The sequence below is a fragment of the Penicillium angulare genome (assembly GCF_028827245.1).
Source record: "Penicillium angulare strain IBT 27051 chromosome Unknown utg000007l_segment0_segment0, whole genome shotgun sequence".
NCBI classification, from domain to species: Eukaryota; Fungi; Ascomycota; class Eurotiomycetes; order Eurotiales; family Aspergillaceae; genus Penicillium; species Penicillium angulare.
Window position 1 is genome coordinate 543,017 of NW_026623166.1, and position 19,876 is coordinate 562,892.

Sequence of the window (19,876 nt, forward strand, 5' to 3'; positions counted from 1 at the left end):
GGGGATGTGGGGAACCTGGCTTGTGTATGGGCTTATTTTGCTAGTGGTGAATGGGTGCTAGTGGTGAATGGGGGAAAAAGGGAAAATAGCCACAGTTGAAAGGGTTCAGGGTTCAGGGTTCAGGGTTCAATAGATTAAGGGTCTGGGACGAACACATTCCTGGAGCATTCCGATGAACACACGTGTTTGGCATTCAGTATCATTATACAGTATATAATGATTGATGTTTATCATGACAGAGATTGGAAATTGCGATATAGAGTTTTTGGTTATGAGATGATGGTACCATAGTGAAATCCCCGAAGTACAGGTACTTAAAAATAAGGTGTATCACCCATAATAAAGATAAGTACCGTTACACCACAGAGTCCGCCCTCAACCTGCCAGGGTCTCGGCCCCTGATGATCCACTTCTAATCTTAACCAATCAGTCCGTATAATCGATTCTTCGTGGCTGAAAGTCGCTCAGGAACCACTTGTCCTGCATCCAATCAAGATCCACCCAAGTCCAAACCCTGCCCCAGTGCCCCTGATCCGAATTGTGTGTTTCTGTGTTTCCTGCCTGTCGGTGTTCTACCTAATATTAGTCCCTTTTCTCCCTCCCTTTTCTTTCTTTTCTTCACGAACTTCAGGGCTTTTCTTCACCCACACATTCTTTTTGCTTTGGAAACTTTTCGAGCGTCCTTTTCGCTCAAGTCACTCTTTCACATTCCTTTAAAGATTTCCAATTAAAAATGCAGTTCAAGGATTCCATTCTTTTGTTGACGGCCCTGTCTCTGGGTGCCGTCGCTCGCCCCCACGGCCATGAGCGTCGCCATGCGCACCCCCAGATCAACGAGATCGCCGACAAGGTAGTTGAGGAGGCGCCGGCCGTCACTGCTCCTGCCCAGGTTGCTGAGAAGGTCGTCGATGGCTTGAACCAGCGTGATGTGGGCGACGAGGTATATGCCACCATCAACGGTGTTCTTGTGTCCTGGATCAACGAGTGGGCTGGTGGTGTTGACTCTACCACTTCCACCACTTCCACCTCCTCATCCTCCACTTCCATCTATGTTCCCCCAACCACCACCACCGCTGAGCCTACCACCTCCACCTCCGCCCCAGCTGTGGAGTCCAGCGTCAGCGCTACCCCAGCTTCCTCCAGCGGCGGCTCCTGGACCTCTTACCCCTCCGACGGTGACTTCTCCACTAGCGGATTCGGTGCCACCAACTACATCGCTGAGGCTCTCGGTATCGAATGGTCCGGCAACACTGGTCTCCCATGGGGTTCCAACATCCAGCAGGTCTCCGAGTCCGACGCCAGCCAGTACCGCAACGTTATCCGTTTCGAGGGTAGCAACACCGATGACTGGACCGTTATCTTCTGGAACAAGATGGGCCCCAACAAGCAGATGACCGGTTTCTTCAGCCCCAACAAGGCCCTCTCTTTCACTCTTGCCCCCAACGAGGTCGCCTATGTCGCCATCGACGATGAGTCAACTGGTGGTTGGACCGCTTACCAGGGTGATGACTGCCCTCTCTCTGAATACGGCAGCTACGCCGCCACCTGGGGTGAATTCACCATGCGCAAGGCCCCCAACTTCAGCTCCTGGGATGTCTCCTGTATCCAGGCCCAGAACGCCGAGAAGGATATCCAGGGTATGTCCATCTGCACTCACGATGGCAGCCAGTGCTCTTCCATCACCAAGAACATGGGCAAGGTCACCAACGCGTACACCTCCGCTGAGACCGACATCAACGGTATCGGTGGTAATCTCAAGGACGAGGCTGTCCGTCTGGTTGTCAACCTTGACTACGCCTAAACAAAGGCGCCTCGTGCCTACTTCCAACGTCAGCGTGCTGTTTTCAATTTTCTTTTCTTTACCCTTTCTGCGCATACTATACCAAGCAGATGGTAGCGCCCTGATGTCCTCCCCATACGTCGACTGGCCCATGGCTGTTCTTTCCTGGCCCTTTCCTTCTGCTTTTTCAAAGAAGTGCTTACATCTTTCTGATGATCTGCGCTTCTATTTATGATTCTCTGTACATATACCACCTGGGTTATTAGTTCATATCGACGGAATTTTTTTCTTTTTCAAGTCTCAGGTTCTTGTATCTTTCTTCTTCCAATCGCCCGGCCAGAATATGGCGGTCTTTGGGCATTGTAATTCTTCGGCAATCAAATCTCTAGCCTTGCCATGGCACCACAATCGAGGTCCCCATTGAATTTATCTGTTGTAGCGTATGGTAAGTTAAATGAATCGTAACTGAGTAGGACAAACTGACCTGGTGAATGTTTAGTGTCCAATTGATCACTGACTTGACCAGTTAATCAATTACACATGCAGCCAACAACAACAGTCCCCATGTCAACAGCAATACATCAATGCTTTGATAAGGAGACTCATTGGATAGAATATATGCACAGCATAGAGCGCGCACGGTTCTGTGCCACGTCGAACCATGGCGCTTGTTTAACGTTCTACCCACAGTATAAGCGGAAGACGCAGCATCAAGTCACCAGTCCATAACGAGAACAAAGAAAAGGAATCGAACAAAAATGAGATTAAGGAGCAGAATGAAAAATCAGAATCGAGGGAATTATTGAGAAAGAGAAGATTCCTAGCAACAAGAACTCCAAGCCCTCTTATAATATGCAAGCGGGGTGGGAATGGGTTGGTATGCAGGGCGAAGAATTCATCACATCTTTAGCGCTAGAATGTCCACCCCGCCGGCCCATCCAGACTACGAAAACTAACAGATTTGACAGGGATCTTTAGTGCAGCGGTTACTTGTAACACGCGATGTATCCCTATCTGCATACCTGTGGATCATTTAGTCAACGCTACAAGGATGTTGATGGGTTGAACTGCCGATCGGTGCTGCGGGCGCTAACTGAAGGCTCATGAGAGGACAAGCACCGGCCAAGGCGGACTGGACCGATGTTAAAATAGAAACAGACGCATGCACCATGAATATTCTTACTGATTATTCATTATTTTAGGAAACGCTTGCTGCCCGTCATTGATTTTCCCGTCCTTTGCTCCGCCAATCTTGCACAAGTTGGGAATAGATGGTAAGGCTTTTTCCACGATGCAGATGGTCACCCTCGGTGTGGAGAACTAAATGGACTAAATATGCACAACAAGGCACATCCAGAGCGGAATTTGGTCTTTAGTACTTTTTTCGCGTCTCCTCCTCTGGGAAGTCGTGCGTCTGAATGACTATTACCATTGGATACCTCCTATCTCCCTCCTCAACTAGGAATGATAGTCATCTCAGACCCTGTTTCCCTGCATCTGCACTCTTAATCCCTGTCGCGCTTGGAAGCAACCCCGCTTAACACTGGCGTGATAATAATGTCGCAGTCGTTATTATAAGCTTAACATGCGCCTGAATTATATTTCCTCTTCTCTATAATATCATCTCATTCTATATATCTTGATTTTGTATGGCTAAGCACCTGGCGTGCTGGTTCCCTTCTCAATAATGGCAACACGACAATACGATCCATCCGAAGATCGAAATATCCTAGGCCGAAACTCTCGATCTTATTTTTCTTCTCTCGTTCGAGCCAGCCGGCCTGACTCCGCGACCGAAAGCAATAGAAGTAAAGTGTCAAGCTTAACAAGTTGCAGAGAGGGCACCGATGTACTACCAAATGACATCGAACTTCAAGTTGAAGATAATACAAAATCCAACTATCATTCCGGAACCTGGCTACCCTATACATTCCGATATTGGTACTTGATTCTCTTAAGCTGTTTTGTCGCAGTCCTCTGCCTGTTAACGTTTCTTCTTTGGTGGAAATCTGCAAACAACTATGGACTGGGAACAGACGATGGTTCCTCCGCCTTACTATTTGGCTGGAGATACAGCCCTACCATGATCGTTGTAATCTACGTCCAATTAACAGCCATGTTATTCGACGATGTCAAACGAACCGAGCCCTATGCCAGATTAGCACGACCAGAAGGAGCGAAAGCATCATCTAGTATCCTCCACAGTCCAGGACCTTGGTGGACTGCTCTATACGACGGATTCTCGAAAAAGAAGAACGGGAGAAGAAGCTGGGTATTGATCTGTGCGGCTTCCATCAATATTCTTGGTTTTTTGGCAATCTCTCCTCTTTCCTCGGCATACCTATACACTGAAGAGCTGAACTTGCCTCAAACGATGGACTTCTATCAGCTAGCACCTCTAAGTGACTCACCATTATCTATCGATGCAGACCGCACTACACATTTTCGAACCATCGCGAACCTCCTCCAGAACGTATCAACATCACCTTGGATCACGGATAATTATACCATTTTACCCTTTTGGCCGGCAAGCTTGCATGACGAGCCTATTGGTACTCTGCCAACGAGTTCATCGCAGACCTGGAAGGGTGAAACAACCATGTTCAGGTCCGAACTCACATGTACAGAGATGACCGTTGAATCCGAAGTGAACAGTTCCATCTCCTTTATGAAGGACTATGAAGCTCAACCTGCAATCTCGGTAATCTGGTCGAGCCCTGGAGGCTGTAAATATGGGCTGGAAGTGGTAGAGGATGTATTCCTTGTCGGAGGTGGCAGTTGGTCAGATGCTTCAACTTTCTTCTATGCCGAAGACACATTTTCCGAAAAGGATGTCAGTTCCAGGGTTAATCATACGGCAGAGTGCGCAAATCGCGAGATAATCGTCGTTACGGAGCCGTGGGGGTCATCTAAGGGTGCCTATTCAGCTCACTTATGCGATACTTCGTATTACATGGCCAACATCACAGCCTCAGTTGCGCTGGACGGCGACAATCCTGAAATAATCTTTGAAGAAAGCGAGTATGCTATAAATAAGGTGCCTATCCCGGATACTTTGATCAACTCGACTCAGTTTCGAGATCAGGCTTTGAATGAAGATTGGCCAAGCTATATGATTTCGATTATCTGGTCTCAGACTGCATTACTAGGAGGTGCAGGTATACTCTTGGGCGCTATCTATGATTATAACATGACCAAGCTAGCTAGAGACCCGAACTTGGTAGTCTCCGCAGCAAAGGCAAAGCAGCGCTTTTTCGGCGAAGTGCTTCAATCTTCTCTGACTCAATCAGGAGCATCTCACAAGATCTCCACCCAAGGCCAAGTGAACTCTATCAAGACACGCGTGGTAGTCCAAGCTGGATCTGCAATCGCATTGGGAATTCTTCTCGCTATTTCTTTTCTTCTCCTTCTAACAGTCTGGTGGTTCTCTCGCCTTCGAAACAGACCACTTAACTTGAAAAGAGACCCTTCAACTACAGTCGGTGTCGCATATCTAGTAGCGCAGAACCCAAGAACCAGATCCGGATTCCAAGAACTCCGGCAACCATCCGCAGATGAACTACAGAAAAGAATTGGAAGTGAAATCTTTTATACGGACCCTCAAGGACTTTCCAAAAGCGCACCCCAAGCCACGGCAAAAGAAATCGCAGCTCAGTCGAGAAATGGAACCCCGATGCTCCTCCGTCTCCCTGCGCTCATTGTCCTCGTCACACTTCTTGCACTTGTAATTACCGGCGTTGCAGTCCTCTTCCATTATGCAGAAGGCTACAGGCTGTACGGGAAAGCCTTCGTCTACGAAGTTCAAGTCTCTCTCTTTGGAAGCAGCACTACCTCATCGGTGGCGCCATTTTCCATGGTTCCGACCGTGATAGCCACACTTCTTGGTCTGTGGTGGAGTGCTATCGACGACAATTTCCGTCGACTGCAGCCGTTCCTGTCCATGGCTGACGAAAACCCAACCTACGAAAAAGGAGTCAATCTTTCATACCAAACTTCATACTGGGCGTGGGCCGCTGGAAAGGCCGTCTCCAACAAACATTGGATGCTTTTCCTAGTCACATTGGGCTCAACCTTGTCCCCTGTCTGTAGGTCTACCATCAAAACCACCCCTTCCACCGGAATTTCAAGTCTAATGAATAAACTATCTCAGATACGACTGCCATGTCCGCTATTTTTGATCGCGGCACTGGCAACATCATGCAACCAATTACGCTCGCCCGCAATCTCGAAATTCGCGATATACCATTTGTTTTCGAGACCGAACAATCCACTTACCCAGGAAGTTCAACAGATTATACAGCTGTCATTCTCGAAGATCTCTATAAGAACATATCTTCATATTGGATGTACACGGCCACTATTCAGCTCGCTCTGAACGGCTCACAGCCAGCCTGGAGCAAAGACGGCTGGAGCTTTGTCCCCTTGGATCTCAGCAACATCAACTCTTCAAGCTCCCTATCTGAACTCGGAGCCAGCAAAGCAGACGATGCAACTTCCGACCCCGAGACAATGGTTACTTTTGAAACACAAGCAATCCGCGGCCGTATCCAATGCAGTCCCCCCTCAACCCAAGTACTCACAAATATCACCAACTGGCTCACCCCAACAGACATTTCAAATCATACCATTTACAATGAAAGTACCATTCCCTCCGGACTACGCGGTGGATATCAACTAGGAACCACATATGATAATTCAGATTATCCCAGTCTCATTACCCCTTTAACATCTTCTCAAAACTGGACAGAATGCCCCGGATGTACAACTGTTTTCGCTAATCCATCCTCAATAACTTGTTGCGGTAATGGAACCTCTGATTCCCGTAAGGGCGATGTTGGAGTTGGATACTGGTCTCCAAACGACGACATTTCCACCTGGACACCACGAACATGGCAACGAAACTTCACGGCAAAATGGTTACATGGGGAAGCAATTACAGGAATCAGAGCGAACAACGACAAAGTAGGAGTTGGAACAGCCGACCCAGCACTCCTATTTACTCAACCGCCTTCAATCACATTATTAAATTGTGAACCGATCGTCGAAACCGCCAACTCCAGAATAACAGTCAACCCAACAAATGGTGAAATCCAATCATTCGATATCCTAAGCACCCCAAAGACAAACTCCGAGCCTTGGTCCGACAATTTTCTCCCTCACAATGGCTCTACGACCGATCCTCGCGAAGGATACACGCACTACAACGTAACCTTAAGGTGAGCGGACTTCCCCAAAACATCCGAAAACTTCTCAGCCCAATCCAACCCAACCCACTCCAATCAAGTAAAACCAAAGCATAGAAAACATCTCTAACCACCCACTTCTCCATTCCCAGCTACGGCCGCCTCTTCCAAACAACAATGTTAACATCCGCCGACACCCTCCACATCGGTGGAGCAGTCCACACCCTAGGCTACACAACCGAAGACCTCAACGACAACACCTACAACATCCGCGACGAAATCAACGGCCTAAACATGGACTTCATGACATACTCAATGTACAAAATGGCAAACTCATCATCAACATCCCTCCTAAACCTCCAAACATTCACCACTCTCGCCGAAAAAACATACACAACATTCTTCCAACACTTCGTCAGTAACAACATTTCCCTCGAAACAGGAGGCTGGGCATACCAAAAAATAAACGCAAGTTTACCAGACGATCTTGCGCCAGCCGTGAATGTCATTGCCAATTATATGCCTGGTACAACTGCTTCGAAGCAGCAGGATACGATTCATCCGATTTCACATACGAATCGGAGTGTGGTGGGACATATTTCACAACGAGTCGAATTACTACAAATGAATAAAGTGGCCGTTGGACTCAGCATCGGAATAATGGGCTGGTTAATTCTGACAACTATTACGGTGGCTGTTCTTCAGAAACGTTACTTTGGAGCTCTAGTTCGGAATGTAGAGTGCCTTGGCGATGTTCTGGTTCTTATTGCGGGGAGTGCGAACTTTTTACAGGTTGTTAGGGAGATTGAGTCTGGAAGACTTGTGAAGGGTGCTTATGAGGAGCTTAGGACGAGGTTGGGGTGGTTTGTTGATGAGGATGGGGGATTGAGGTGGGGGATTGAGATGGAGGAGAGTTATGGGGATGGGCCGGGTGTGCATTGGGTTGCTGATCCGTTGTTTTCGACGGAGGATGGTGAGGGAAATAGTACGTGGAATGTTAGGGATGGAGATGAGAATATTTAGTTTTGTTCGAGTGCTGTATAGCTGGTTCAAAGTTCTATCTTGGAAGGAACTTGAACTTGATTTTGAGTCTATAGATAGAATGTACATACATCTATAATATACTACCCATGTATAGATTCATTTGAAGGCCGAGAAACCGATGACATACAGTAAAAAACAGTTTATAATGTTATCTGCAGACAAACTTCATCCCAGTTATCATGATGGCATCAATTTTGGCCCCAAAATTGGTTCGATCCCAAAGGGTCTAGACGTGCATGATCAACCATAGTCCCCACATCGCTAGTAAAATTCCCACCTGCCCAACCCAAATGTCAGCGTCAATGTAGATCATAGCAGTTGATCTACAACGGAGAAACAAGGCAAAGAAACATTAAAGAGATTCAGTTGAAACAATCCAATCCATAAGATTGATACTGTATGATCCATTGAGTGGAAATCGATATTAATCGATGAAGATAGATAATAATGTAATGTAAATAAAACAATTATTCCAGAAAGGAAAAGAAAATCAATATTCGCTCATTTGAAGACGCACCCCAGAACCAGAACCCATTATCCACGCTATGCATCGCAACCAAGGAAAGAAAAGAAGGGAAGAGAAGAGAAGAGCAGGAAAGAAAACGACAGGTCAGAAGATCCTGAGGGTCTTCGGCATATGCCCTGCAGTAGACCTGCTAGGATGGGGTGTACAATAGGTAATATGACACGTGTCGCGCTCTCTGTGGTTATCACTGAGAAATGGCGACATCGAAGGAAAATGATAAGGTCATGTAAGAAAGAGGAGAGGGATTGGTGGAAGGAAGGAAGGGAAGGGGAGAGGGGAGAAAAGAAGAGAGGAAAGGAGTAGAGAGAAAAGTATAGTCCAGGAAAGATGAGGACCTTTCCGATCGGTCAACATCAAGTTGAAGGGTGCATTCAAGCCAGAGCGAAGTTCCAGCTAAGAGGCACAAAAGGAAAAAAGCAAAAAAAGACAATACCCAAACACCAAAACCAGAAACTCCACGCATAATGATACAAGGGTGCAGTGCAATGCTTAGGCTAGGTGTAAGCAGGGGGACAAGTGGATCCCCCTTCTTTCCCCCAGTGCCCAAAGCACTTTTCCCCAAGAAAAGGAAAAGAGAAATCCGGGGCAGAAAAAAGGGGGTGGAAGAGATAAGATAGAACAAAATGCCAGTCAAGAAACAGAAACACAAGGATGAAAAAAAGCAAATATTCCCCAGCAGCAAGCACAAGGCTGACAAGTTGGCAATGAACGATTGGTCGAACGAACACGAAAAAAAAGGCTCCAAAAAAGGGAAAAAGCAGTGGAGGCTGGACCTCAACGGAATCGGATCGGGATCAGGGGAGATCCGTAAAATATGGCGGTGACGAAGAGGCGCATCCCTTGGACGAAAAGAGGATGCCCAAGAAATAAGGGGGATCTCACAAGTATGGATCGCGGAATACTGTAGACGAGGGAATGATATAGATCCCGCTCAAAAAACAAAAGTCCAAATCAAGTCAAGCCATCTTGTCTTGTCTTGGTAAAGACAAAGATCGAATCGAATCTCGCGTAAAGGGTCGAGAACCAAGCTGTTTTAGCTTGTTTCGCGTCGATCACCGCCTCACTTTCCCGTTTCCAATTTGATTTCCTTTTTTTTTTCTTATTCCATAATATTCCACCTCGGATCCTTTGTCGTGTCGAAAGAAAAGATAGTCACGTCCAGCCGAACAAGCCGCGCGGATAATCATGGGGAATGAGAAGTGCGAAAGGAAAAAAAAACCGGGGACGAACAAAGTACTGTCCTTGGGACGAAAATACCAAGATCGACCCCGTGCTTTCTTTCTTTCTTCCCCAACCGGCCTGTTGCTTATCGGTCTAAAAGCAGGTAGGTAGCTTAGCTAGCTGCCGAGGAATAAAAAAGCTGCATAAGCAGCCGGGACTATTTCCAGCGTTGTTTGTCCCAGTCGGACGGGCGTGTTTCGTCGTAGATCTGGCCGCCTTTATTGTGGACGATGACCGGGGGTTTCCGAACGGGATTGGCGGTTACTGGACGCGTCTGCATTAGTCGGGCTGGATTATGGAGATCCGGGAAGTGACATACCTCGGACTGTAGTTGCAATGACCTGGTCACCACTGCTGCCTCCGGAGGCAAGAGTGGAATTTGAATCGTTGTTGACCTTGTGTGGCATGGTAGATGGGAAAAAGAGCAAACAAAGAATCGAACCCGCCGAGATAGAGATAGCGAAAGCGCAAACGATAAAGAAGAGGAAGTGGCAGCGGCAGTCACGGACTGAACCGAACCAAATTCAAGTTGATGGGATGGAGTTGAGTTGGGTTGTTGAGCGAGCTGAGCTGATGTGCTCGCTGAGGTACAAGCAGTGTTGAACTGCAAGCGACTGGAATCTCGATCTATACGAGAGAAGGTTCAAAGAGCAAGGGAGCAAAGTCAACCTTGAAGTATGTGGTGTAATAAGTATTATAGAAGACAAAGACAAAAATTAAGATGGAGGAAAGATAAAGAATCGAGGAGGAAAGCAAGTGATATAAGTTCTTGATGAAGACAGGAAGCAGCAGAAGCAGAAGCAGCAGCCCGGTCCTCTTGTAGGGGCCATTCCCAATTGAGCGCGCATCTGATCTACAAGACCCCGGAGAAAGCGTATCGTCGCCAGGGAGCTCTGGAGCAACTTGCAAGCTTCCACGGGAATGGATCGACCCCCTGACGTACAATTGGGTCGTACGGTTGATACGGTTGCGTATCTGGTGCCTGGTAACCATCTCGTATTACTAGCCAGTACGACTGTGGATCACAGGGTTAAATGGATAGTGATTGGTGAAAAGGCCAGAATGGAAAGCAGGGCAGCTAATCATCGTTCTTGTTGACGTACACTAGTACAGGTTATGTATACAGAGTGGAGATGGAGTGGAGCCAATAATGATGAGTCAGCCATTCCTCCAGAAATAGCTCTAACACTTGAGCAATACCAGAGAGACGAGAGACCAGAAACACGAAGAATAATTCAAAATTAGTGGAATACATCCACAATGACTGTGAGTTTGTTGGTTTTAGTTTTAGTTTTCCTCCTGATGGCCGTATGACCTAGTGTTTCGTGAAATATACACCTGCTGGGGGCTGTATGCTGTGCTGTGTGTACACTTCTCCGTTCTATCCGTTCTAGACTAGGACCATTCCTGTCCACACCGCTTCAGCGACTCAGGGATGATGCCACCGCGTAATCGGGCTGACTACTGCACACGGCTTGTATGTAGTCGCGCATTGGAGGTATCCAGGACCAATACTCCGTCCAGAGTTGTCTGCAAGTACGCCAGTAGTCAAAAGTGATGTCAATGATCCAGGGGGCGCCCCCTTCACCGACTTATCTGGCCTGGTCCACTTTGGTCCAGAATTCTCTCCCCCAAAATTATTCAACTCAATGAACGTTGATCATTGCGATAGCGTCGGTCTTATCCAATAGCAGTATGGATCGGGAAGATCTTCTATCTTAAAATGGGTTACGTATGGAGTAGCTCCATAGGAGGGCTACGGGATACAGTAAAACTACACTCCCTATCATCATATTATTTGGTTTGTATATCTTGCCCTGGCAACCATGTCGTCACTTCTCATACATTGGATAGATCCAAAAAATATTAATACATGCATTTCATATCGTGGATGTGCGTCACTTTTCTCCCATGCCAATCAAGACAAGAAGGGGGAGGCTTCGGGCGAGAGAGAGGGAAAGGCATAGCCATTGCTTGGGCACAGCCTAAGCACGAGACCCGGGGTAGATCATTCGCACTGGTCTTCTCCACTTTCGACCTAACCTCAATTCTGCAATGAGCTGGCAAGACGTGAAGGCCCTCAACCCTGAACATCATTGGCAACCAGGGAAAAGAGAAGAGGAAGAAAATAACAGTAAATTATAGTAAAATTCTAGACCTGATCTCCTCCACGTACTTGGCCACCGCTCTCCCGCTTCATCCGCTCCTCCCATCCATTCATACTCCGCCGGATCCCCAACGTCCGTCGCCCCGATGTCGAGGCTTGTTGACGTACCATAGACATTGTAGTCGTATGAAATGTTACGGACTGAAAGTCCCGAGTGGATCTTTCTGGTTTCACCTCTTCTAACCCAGTCCCTGCGGTTACTGTGTTGTTTCCACTCGGGTGTTGGGTGAGCATCCGAGCAGGTTTCACCGCAGGTCGCGATGGAGCCGCCAGCCACGTGTAATTATTGGGCTCGGTAGGCTCCAATGCAGGCCTTGTAGGCTGCAGAGGTCGCGGCTGTAGACGATGAGAAGAGAACGGGGTCGGAACATTACTCGCCGATCCTGGGTTGTTTTGGGATGGCAGTGTCAGGTGGTCTCGTCGGACTGAGGCTGGTTGGGTCGATGCGCGACTGGTCGGGACGGTTTCTTTCTTCTGGGAGGACCCTGGCCCCCCAAAGAAATTTGAGATGCTGGCTTGGCTGAGTCCGTCTTTCTGCCCAGCCCTCTTTGGTGCCTTATTGGTCGGGGCAGTCTCCGTGGCAGCCTTGGAGGTGACTTCCGTCGGTGCTGCCTGGCTAGCAGCCGGGTTGGCTGTGATGTAGTCACGGGCAGAGGTGAAACCGGACCCGAGTGTTGTAGATACCATGAAATTAGACGATGTCCCCATGTTTTGTCCGCAGGCCGCCATGTAGGTGGTGGTAGTTGGCTGATTGATGTCAGAGCGACGCCTCTTAGGATTAGGCTCCCCGGAGTCCTGAGGTCCTAGACATGATTTCCAATCTGATTCAGTACGTTTGTCTTTCTCTTCGCCTTCAGCTGTCCATTGGTCATCCAGCGTTGACGGAAGAGAGTTTAATTCCTTGTACATGTCCTCGGCAGCCGGTCGGGGTCGCCGAAGAATATCAGCAATTGAATAAACCACTTTTTCTAATAGCTGGGGACCCATGGGACGAAAGCGAGTTTTGATCAGTTTTGGAGGAAGAAAGGGTGTCAAAGTCGTTGACGAATCCTCCCCTTCGCCGAATCGAGGCTGCTTGAGAGGAAGACTGAGATAAAGCAAGGCTTGGGCTCTGGTCATAGCAACGTAGAGCAGCCGTCTCTCCTCATCAATTACCTCCGCCCTAGAATGGGGGATGCTTCCATTGTATACAGCAGGAATGAAAACAACGGGCCACTCGAGACCTTTGGCAGCGTGGATAGTAGATATAGTGACTTTCTCCGTCACTTCCTCGCCCTCTTCCTGTTTCGTCGCGTCGGTCGCGAGGGCAACATTGGCCAGGAAACGCGAGAGAGTTTCTTCTCCTACGTGAGCTCGCTGTTGTTCAATGCCTTCAATCTCGGGGAGGTCCTCTTCTTGTCCTGGATCTCCACTTGAGACTGCAGTTTCATGGGCCTGTCCCATCAATTCCTTGACATTCGCCCAGCGAGTGTCTTCATCGAGGGGATAAGCTCTGATGAGGTATTCTTGGAAAGATAGACTCTCTGTAATATACTCGAGGAGCACACAGGGCGCAGATGGATCTTCGCACTCTTCTAGCTTTTGTTTGGCTGCGTCGATTAACTTCATTAGAGCACAGAGCCCCAGCTCCGCGGCTTTTTGTAATTTCTTCTCGGTCAATCGGCGACCTTGTACAACATCCTTAATGAACGTCCAGAGGGAGACACTGGCTTTCTCCGCCCCACTGGTCAATTGTCTAATAGTTTCATCACCGATCCTTCGAGGTGGCACATTGATTATGGCAAGCAGCGCATCGGTATGATCTGAGTGACTAACAACTCTCAAGTAGTTAATCAGCGTCTTGACCTCAGTTCGATCGAAGAACTTGCGACCGCCGACCATCTTATACGGAATTCCTGCACGACCAAATGCCGTCTCGATCCGAGTCGATAACGACGCCGATCTAAGCAAGACCGCGAAATCGGACATGCGCAGAACACCCCCCATCAAGGCCATACATCTCTTGATTTCAAGAACCATCCATTGAGCCTCGGCATTCGCATTAGGAAGCTTCCTGAGCACAGGCATCGTGCCATGCGAATGAGTTGCTTGCAGTTTCTTCGCAGGACGTGTAGTATCTTGTTCAATGACTTCCTGAGCAGAGCTTAAGATCGAAGCAGAGGAGCGATAATTAGATTCCAAAAGAACAAGGGAGGTATTCGAGTATCGTTTCTGCATGCGTTTGAGATTCTGGATCTCAGCAGAACGAAAGCCATAAATACTTTGATCGGGGTCGCCAACAATCGTGATGCGACGGTTCTTCGCCGCCAAAAGGTTCATCAAATCGTACTGTATAATGTTCGTATCTTGAAATTCGTCGACTAGCACCGTTTGCACATTGGAAACGCAGTCCGGATGTTCCCTAAGGAGTTGCCCGCATCGTACAAGTAGATCGTCGTAATCCAATAGGCCTGCCGCCGCGAGTGCGGCTTCGTATTGACGATAGATATCCACCAGTTCCATTTCGTCGGCCTTAACACGACCAACCAAATCATCGGGTGAAAGCCCATGAGCCTTGTGACGAGATATCTTCCCTTGCGCAGTTTTAATTTCCATACCAGAGCTAAGTCGTTTAATAATTCGCTATGAAGAAGTCAGCAAGAAATAACACAACAAACATTTTCACCTCCATAGCGGTAGGAGAAGAAATAGTATCCAGCACATACACGAAGTATTCCCCGACTATCATCCGAATCGGCAATCGCAAACCCCTTCCTCAACCCAATCAAGTATCCATATTTCACCAAATACCGCCGACAAATAGAATGGAAAGTCCCCAGGATCAAACGCGACTGCACTTTCTCCCCCACAAGCTTCGACAGACGTTCCCGCATCTCCCGACTCGCTTTGATGGTGAATGTGCAGCAAATAATATCTTGCGGTTGGTATCCATGGTGGGATAAGAGGTACGCGACGCGCGCTGTTAATGTCTTCGTCTTGCCGGAGCCGGGTGGTGCGAGAACTTGTAGAATTGGATCAGGGGATGTAACCGCCTGGCGCTGGGCAGGGTTGAGGCCATCGAGAATGGGGTCCATTATCCATGACCTCTATTGTGATATAGGTAATTAAGAGGGGATCCGCTTGGCTTGGACTAATGGCGATCGCCAAGAGAGATGGGGACGCGCCAACACGCGCTGTCATGTGACGCCCACTGTATGTAGTATACTAGCATGTTACTAGTAGACATGAGAAAACATTCATTTGAGTTGATTATTTAATTTCAAAACACTCTGAGGGAATAGAATGGTCCAATATTTGATAAAGAACCCCTCATTCAATTGTATCATTCAACTTAAAGTTCTCGTTGAAATTGTTGGAGATTCAATGGAACATATCCCAACGAAAGTGATTCAAGTTGTCAAGTGCAGTATTCAAAAAAGCGACAGCTACCTATTAGATAAAATCGTCTATTCCGAGTCCAACACGTAAAACCATTCTCAAGAGAGTTGACTGATGTATTAAAATGCACAGAACCTAGGAAGATGAGTTTTCATCTGATTCTCTTTTTAGGTTGACTTTGTGTGAATGTCCATGTTCACGATCATTATTGCATGTATGTGTGGCTAGAAGCACTGGATATTATGATAAATCTTCATGAAATATAGTGGTTTGATTATATTGATGAAAGAAAAGAACAAAAAGACACCAAATCATTCAACACCCCTGGGTATCCGCGATTCATAACACGACGTTTCTAATAAACAATAACCCGACTAACAACTCAACAGAAAGTACCCAATGGAATACTCATCGACACCTCATAATTAGGAACATTGACAATTTCAGCAATCTTCAGGTCCGCAGCAACACTCGCCAAAATATAAGCTTCACTCCTCGTAAGATTCTTAGTGGAAACCAGCCACTGAATGAGACTCTTCGTAGCGTTCTTCGCAGCCTCGAACAAGTCCGGTGACACAGAAAGCGCGCCATATGTTCCAAGATCGGGCAACGGATTAGCTATTTGAGCCAGAGGTGGAGTCTGGTATTGTGGCGAAGTTATCCAAGGCTGGTTCTTGCATAGTTCAAATCGAAGTGTTGCTCTGATAGGTGTTTCGATAGCAGTACCGCAGACTTCGCCGTGGCCTTGGGCGGCGTGTCCGTCACCGCAGCTAAATAGGGCGCCAGCAGTCTGCACTGGGAGGTAAACGGTTGAGCCGACGCCGAGCTCACGGCAGTCCATATTGCCGCCGTGGTGTGTCGGTGGGACAGTGGAGAGTTCCTCGTCGTTACCCGGGGCCAGCCCCATGCATCCGAGGAAAGGTCGAAGAGGAATGCGAGTATTTTTGAATTCTGCGTAACCCTTTTCGCGATCCAGAGACCAGATCTTGAGCTCGGGCTCAGGATATTCGTCGGCTAGTAGGCCGAAACCGGGAATAATGGCTGACCATCCCCAGTCAGCGACTTCGAGATTAAGTACTTCGACTTTGAGGACATCGCCAGGTTGGGCGTCTTGTACGAAGATCGGACCGAAGACTGGATTGGCGATGCCGAGATCTAATGTGCTGATGGCTGAGGCATCGGAAGTAGGTGTAAGCTGGCCATTACTGCTGTCGATAGCATCAAATGTGACGGTTTGGCCAGATGAGACGTTCAATTTGGGTGAAATGTTTCGAGACCATTTAACATGGCCACAGTTCCTTCCGACATGGAAGTTACTCCAGGCCATGTCGGATGTAGATTTGGTGTGAGTCTTTGTTGAAGTCATTGGAGAGAGTGGTCGTATTTGTGAAGAATAAGAGAGGTGGGAACACCACGGCTTTAATGTAGTTTATTTTAATTTTTGAGGGGGGGGGGGTTTTTTAAAAACCTGGAACCGGAAGATTCAAGTGTCTCTTCCCCCTCAAAGACGCGATGGCGAGATCCTCTTGAAGATTGACCGTTACGGAAGGTGGTTAGTGACAGATCTTACTCATGCTTGATTGTGTAGTGATCTCCACTCGGTTGAAGCGATTGTATCGCCTGCCTAATCAGGCGTTACAGGGATCTTTCTTCTGTGCTTATGCCGTGCTCGTAGATTGGCTTATCGAAACGTGTTGGAGCCTCTGGGGTTTGTGCAGACATTGAAAAGAAAAAAAGCACAGACGCAGTATTGGTGGATACAAAAGGGAACGCCGGTCCACCCCGACGGAACGAAGCGACTTTACTCCGTTTAACTTATCCGCCTGCTCGATTAGTACTCAATCGTCATCGTGGAGATAACCTTGTCAGGCGGGAATTCCGAACAAACCCTCGGAGTATTTGGAGACAGTGGGTGCTGAGTCACTGGGCAGGGAGAATGATTATCCACAGAGTACATAAGAGGTATGGATAGTAGTACAGGGTAACGATGTACAGAGTATGTAATGTTGAACTGGCTCTTCTAGAATATCAATGGAATTAGTGTGAAATAGAGTCTCAAAATCAGGGTAGTATACGAGTGCGATACGAGAAAACGCCACTCAATGAAATGCAGATTCCTCTAACGGTAGGCTGTCCGTTTGGGTTGAGCCAGGAATGCAGCGTTATTGGTGGTGCGTCTCGGAGCAAGGTGGGTTTCATGGAACATTGAATTCTTGAATTAAATTTTCATTTGAAAAAGAAAAGAAAAAGAAACATAAAACCAACAATTCCTGCTGTTAAAAAAGCATTGAATCCATTATGCAGAAGGATTTCAAGCTTCCTTCGATCCTGATATCTTTTTGACTGGCAACACCACATAGTACTAAAGTACATGTTCAAAAGTGCTTGGGGGCAATATCGGCGAATTCTAATATCAGAAAAACTCTGTCTTTTGAACACCTTATGACCCTTCGGAATCTATGATCAATTAAGAAGGTCCTTTAAACCTCCCCGGCTACCCCGAAGTTACAATTTACATTCACAACCACCTTCTTCTTCCGGATAAGCAGCATCCTAGAATCCGCATAAGTGGACCACATTTAACATGCATAACACACTTTAGGGCCCATAGTTCCCGGGCAAAAAAAAAGAAAAGAAAAAAAAAGAAGAAGAAAAGAAACTCAAAATAATCAATACATCTTTTGCTTTTTCCTCTTCTATTTGACTCGCTTCCTTTAAACTATCATCCTGTTATCGATTCAGGAACCATCTCCGAACCTGAACAAGGATCAGGATTAAGCGATCTGCAAGAATTTCTTTTGTCTTCTTTATGATCGCTGTCCGTCTAACATAGCCACGATACAAGAAGCATTGTCACTTTTAGTAGACCGAGTACTGTTGGTGGCAATCTCTTGCGCGATCTCACTGGCTCTCATCCCCCGCATCGCCAACTTCATCACGTGCTGGATCAGGGCCACGTCGTCTGTCCGGTCACTGACCCCGTCCGACACTATGACTAACAAGTAGCGGCCATCTGGTTTTAATGTTCTTTGCGAGGTAAATGGCTTGTTGGATACGAAGTCTCCACGAACGGCGCTGGATGATGACGAAAGATGTCGCTCCTGCGGCATGTTTCCCGTGTCCTGCACTTCATTGACGGGAGTCTTGTACTGCAAATCACCTATCGCTCGTGACATGTTCAGGGATCCTGTACCCCTCCCCACCCCGCGAGTTATTATCTTTTCTCTTAGCTTGATTCGGGACATCCGTACTTACCAAGCCGAGCAATGCCATTACGAATAGTCACCTCACCCCCGGCCGCTTCAATCCGTCGTCGTTCACCGGGTGTCTCGGGCTTATGCGCCTCCGTGAGTCGTCGCTAATGTTTCGCATTATCCTAATTAGTGCTCATTTCCCCATTTATCATGATTATCATCAATATGGACATCCCGGAACAGGGAAAGCATACAATATGGTAGGGACGGTCCGTTTTGGGATCTCTCTCGGCCATTATAACATGAGAGTCACCCAAATTAGACACAACCAGTTCACCCCGAGTGAGATTCACTAAACAAATCGCAGCAGTGGATCCAGAGATCGCCGGCTCAGTGGAATCATTCTTGAAACTCTCCAAGAGCAATGCATCCTCATCAGCCAACGCACCCTTGATGGCCGCGACGTAGTCTTCTTTCTCAAACTCCGGCCGCTTAGAAAGAAGATTATGCAACCTTTTACTAGCGTGCTCTGCCACCAATCCAGATCCACTATAAACCAGTCAAAATCAGGAAGGTGGACAGCTTAGCCCCAACAGGGGATCTTCGAGGATTCCATACTGCCCGTCGTATATGGCAAAAAATGCCAACTTCTCATTCGTTTTACATGGGAACTGCTCCGGTCGGATGATGGTGCAACGATCCTGTTGGAACTCTCTGCTTCCTTTCGCCTGCCTCACGAAGTAATCAGTTTGACGATCATATAGAAATGAATTTCGGGGCTGCTACCTGACCTGCTCCAACATCAAAGAGCACGACTGCATGATCCGTAGACATGGCTGTGTTCCGGAGCATTTGATTCCTCACGGCCCGGTGTGCTAGAACCATATTGAATCACGCAAACCCCTGCAGATAAAATCGAGAACAAATTTTCTGGTTTCTCCGGCTGATTGAGCGTGAGGATTCCGGGGCGCACCCCCAGTGATGATGTACTGACATCATGAGCGACCTTCCATAGGTACATTGGATTTCGGCTTTCATACAATAACCAAAGTCCGACCTGGGGAAAATGACCCAGATCAGCCACTGAAATTTGTTCCGATATCGAGATCGAGATTTTCTCAAATCTTCTCCTATATACTTCAACATCCGGTACACCTATTGTTTGAAATAAAATATCTTGGATAGAAACAATGGCATGTTTTGTTGAAAGCCTTAATTTATAATTATCAGACTAGATACACAAAGAGCTAAATAGGAATCATAATTCTATCACAATTTGTTCTATACAGTTAAATGTGTTCTATAGATCTCGATCGACTGCAACGCACGGACCAACTGGTCCCTGAACGAATCGGCGCGATGATGAACACAATCACATTTAAA

The 19,876-nt window shown here is 47.3% G+C and overlaps 6 protein-coding genes across 6 annotated transcripts; 2 read left to right on the plus strand and 4 right to left on the minus strand.

The window, feature by feature from the left end:
* Positions 1–733: 733 nt before the first annotated feature.
* Positions 734–1,801, plus strand: aspf4 (allergen Asp F4; the record flags this gene model as incomplete). Its single annotated transcript, XM_056925683.1, has 1 exon — positions 734–1,801. One exon carries the CDS (start codon positions 734–736, stop codon positions 1,799–1,801), a length of 1,068 nt encoding a protein of 355 aa, XP_056775053.1.
* A 1,666-nt stretch (positions 1,802–3,467) lies between these two features.
* Positions 3,468–7,986, plus strand: N7478_009470 (DUF3433 domain-containing protein; the record flags this gene model as incomplete). Its single annotated transcript, XM_056925684.1, has 3 exons — positions 3,468–5,865; positions 5,931–6,996; positions 7,116–7,986. 3 exons carry the CDS (start codon positions 3,468–3,470, stop codon positions 7,984–7,986), a joined length of 4,335 nt encoding a protein of 1,444 aa, XP_056775054.1.
* Positions 7,987–9,911: 1,925 nt separating this feature from the next.
* On the minus strand, positions 9,912–10,161 carry N7478_009471 (uncharacterized protein; the record flags this gene model as incomplete). The annotated part of the gene is made up of 2 exons (XM_056925685.1): positions 9,912–10,042; positions 10,074–10,161. The coding sequence occupies 2 exons, from the start codon at positions 10,159–10,161 to the stop codon at positions 9,912–9,914; spliced, it is 219 nt and encodes a 72-aa protein (XP_056775055.1).
* A 1,745-nt stretch (positions 10,162–11,906) lies between these two features.
* Positions 11,907–14,995, minus strand: N7478_009472 (ATP-dependent helicase; the record flags this gene model as incomplete). Its single annotated transcript, XM_056925686.1, has 2 exons — positions 11,907–14,543; positions 14,579–14,995. The coding sequence occupies 2 exons, from the start codon at positions 14,993–14,995 to the stop codon at positions 11,907–11,909; spliced, it is 3,054 nt and encodes a 1,017-aa protein (XP_056775056.1).
* Positions 14,996–15,681: 686 nt separating this feature from the next.
* N7478_009473 (acetamidase/formamidase family protein) lies at positions 15,682–16,626 on the minus strand (the record flags this gene model as incomplete). Its single annotated transcript, XM_056925687.1, has 1 exon — positions 15,682–16,626. The coding sequence occupies one exon, from the start codon at positions 16,624–16,626 to the stop codon at positions 15,682–15,684; it is 945 nt and encodes a 314-aa protein (XP_056775057.1).
* Positions 16,627–18,106: 1,480 nt separating this feature from the next.
* On the minus strand, positions 18,107–19,345 carry N7478_009474 (PP2C family serine/threonine-protein phosphatase; the record flags this gene model as incomplete). The annotated part of the gene is made up of 5 exons (XM_056925688.1): positions 18,107–18,459; positions 18,555–18,657; positions 18,748–19,042; positions 19,112–19,221; positions 19,280–19,345. 5 exons carry the CDS (start codon positions 19,343–19,345, stop codon positions 18,107–18,109), a joined length of 927 nt encoding a protein of 308 aa, XP_056775058.1.
* Positions 19,346–19,876: the final 531 nt, after the last annotated feature.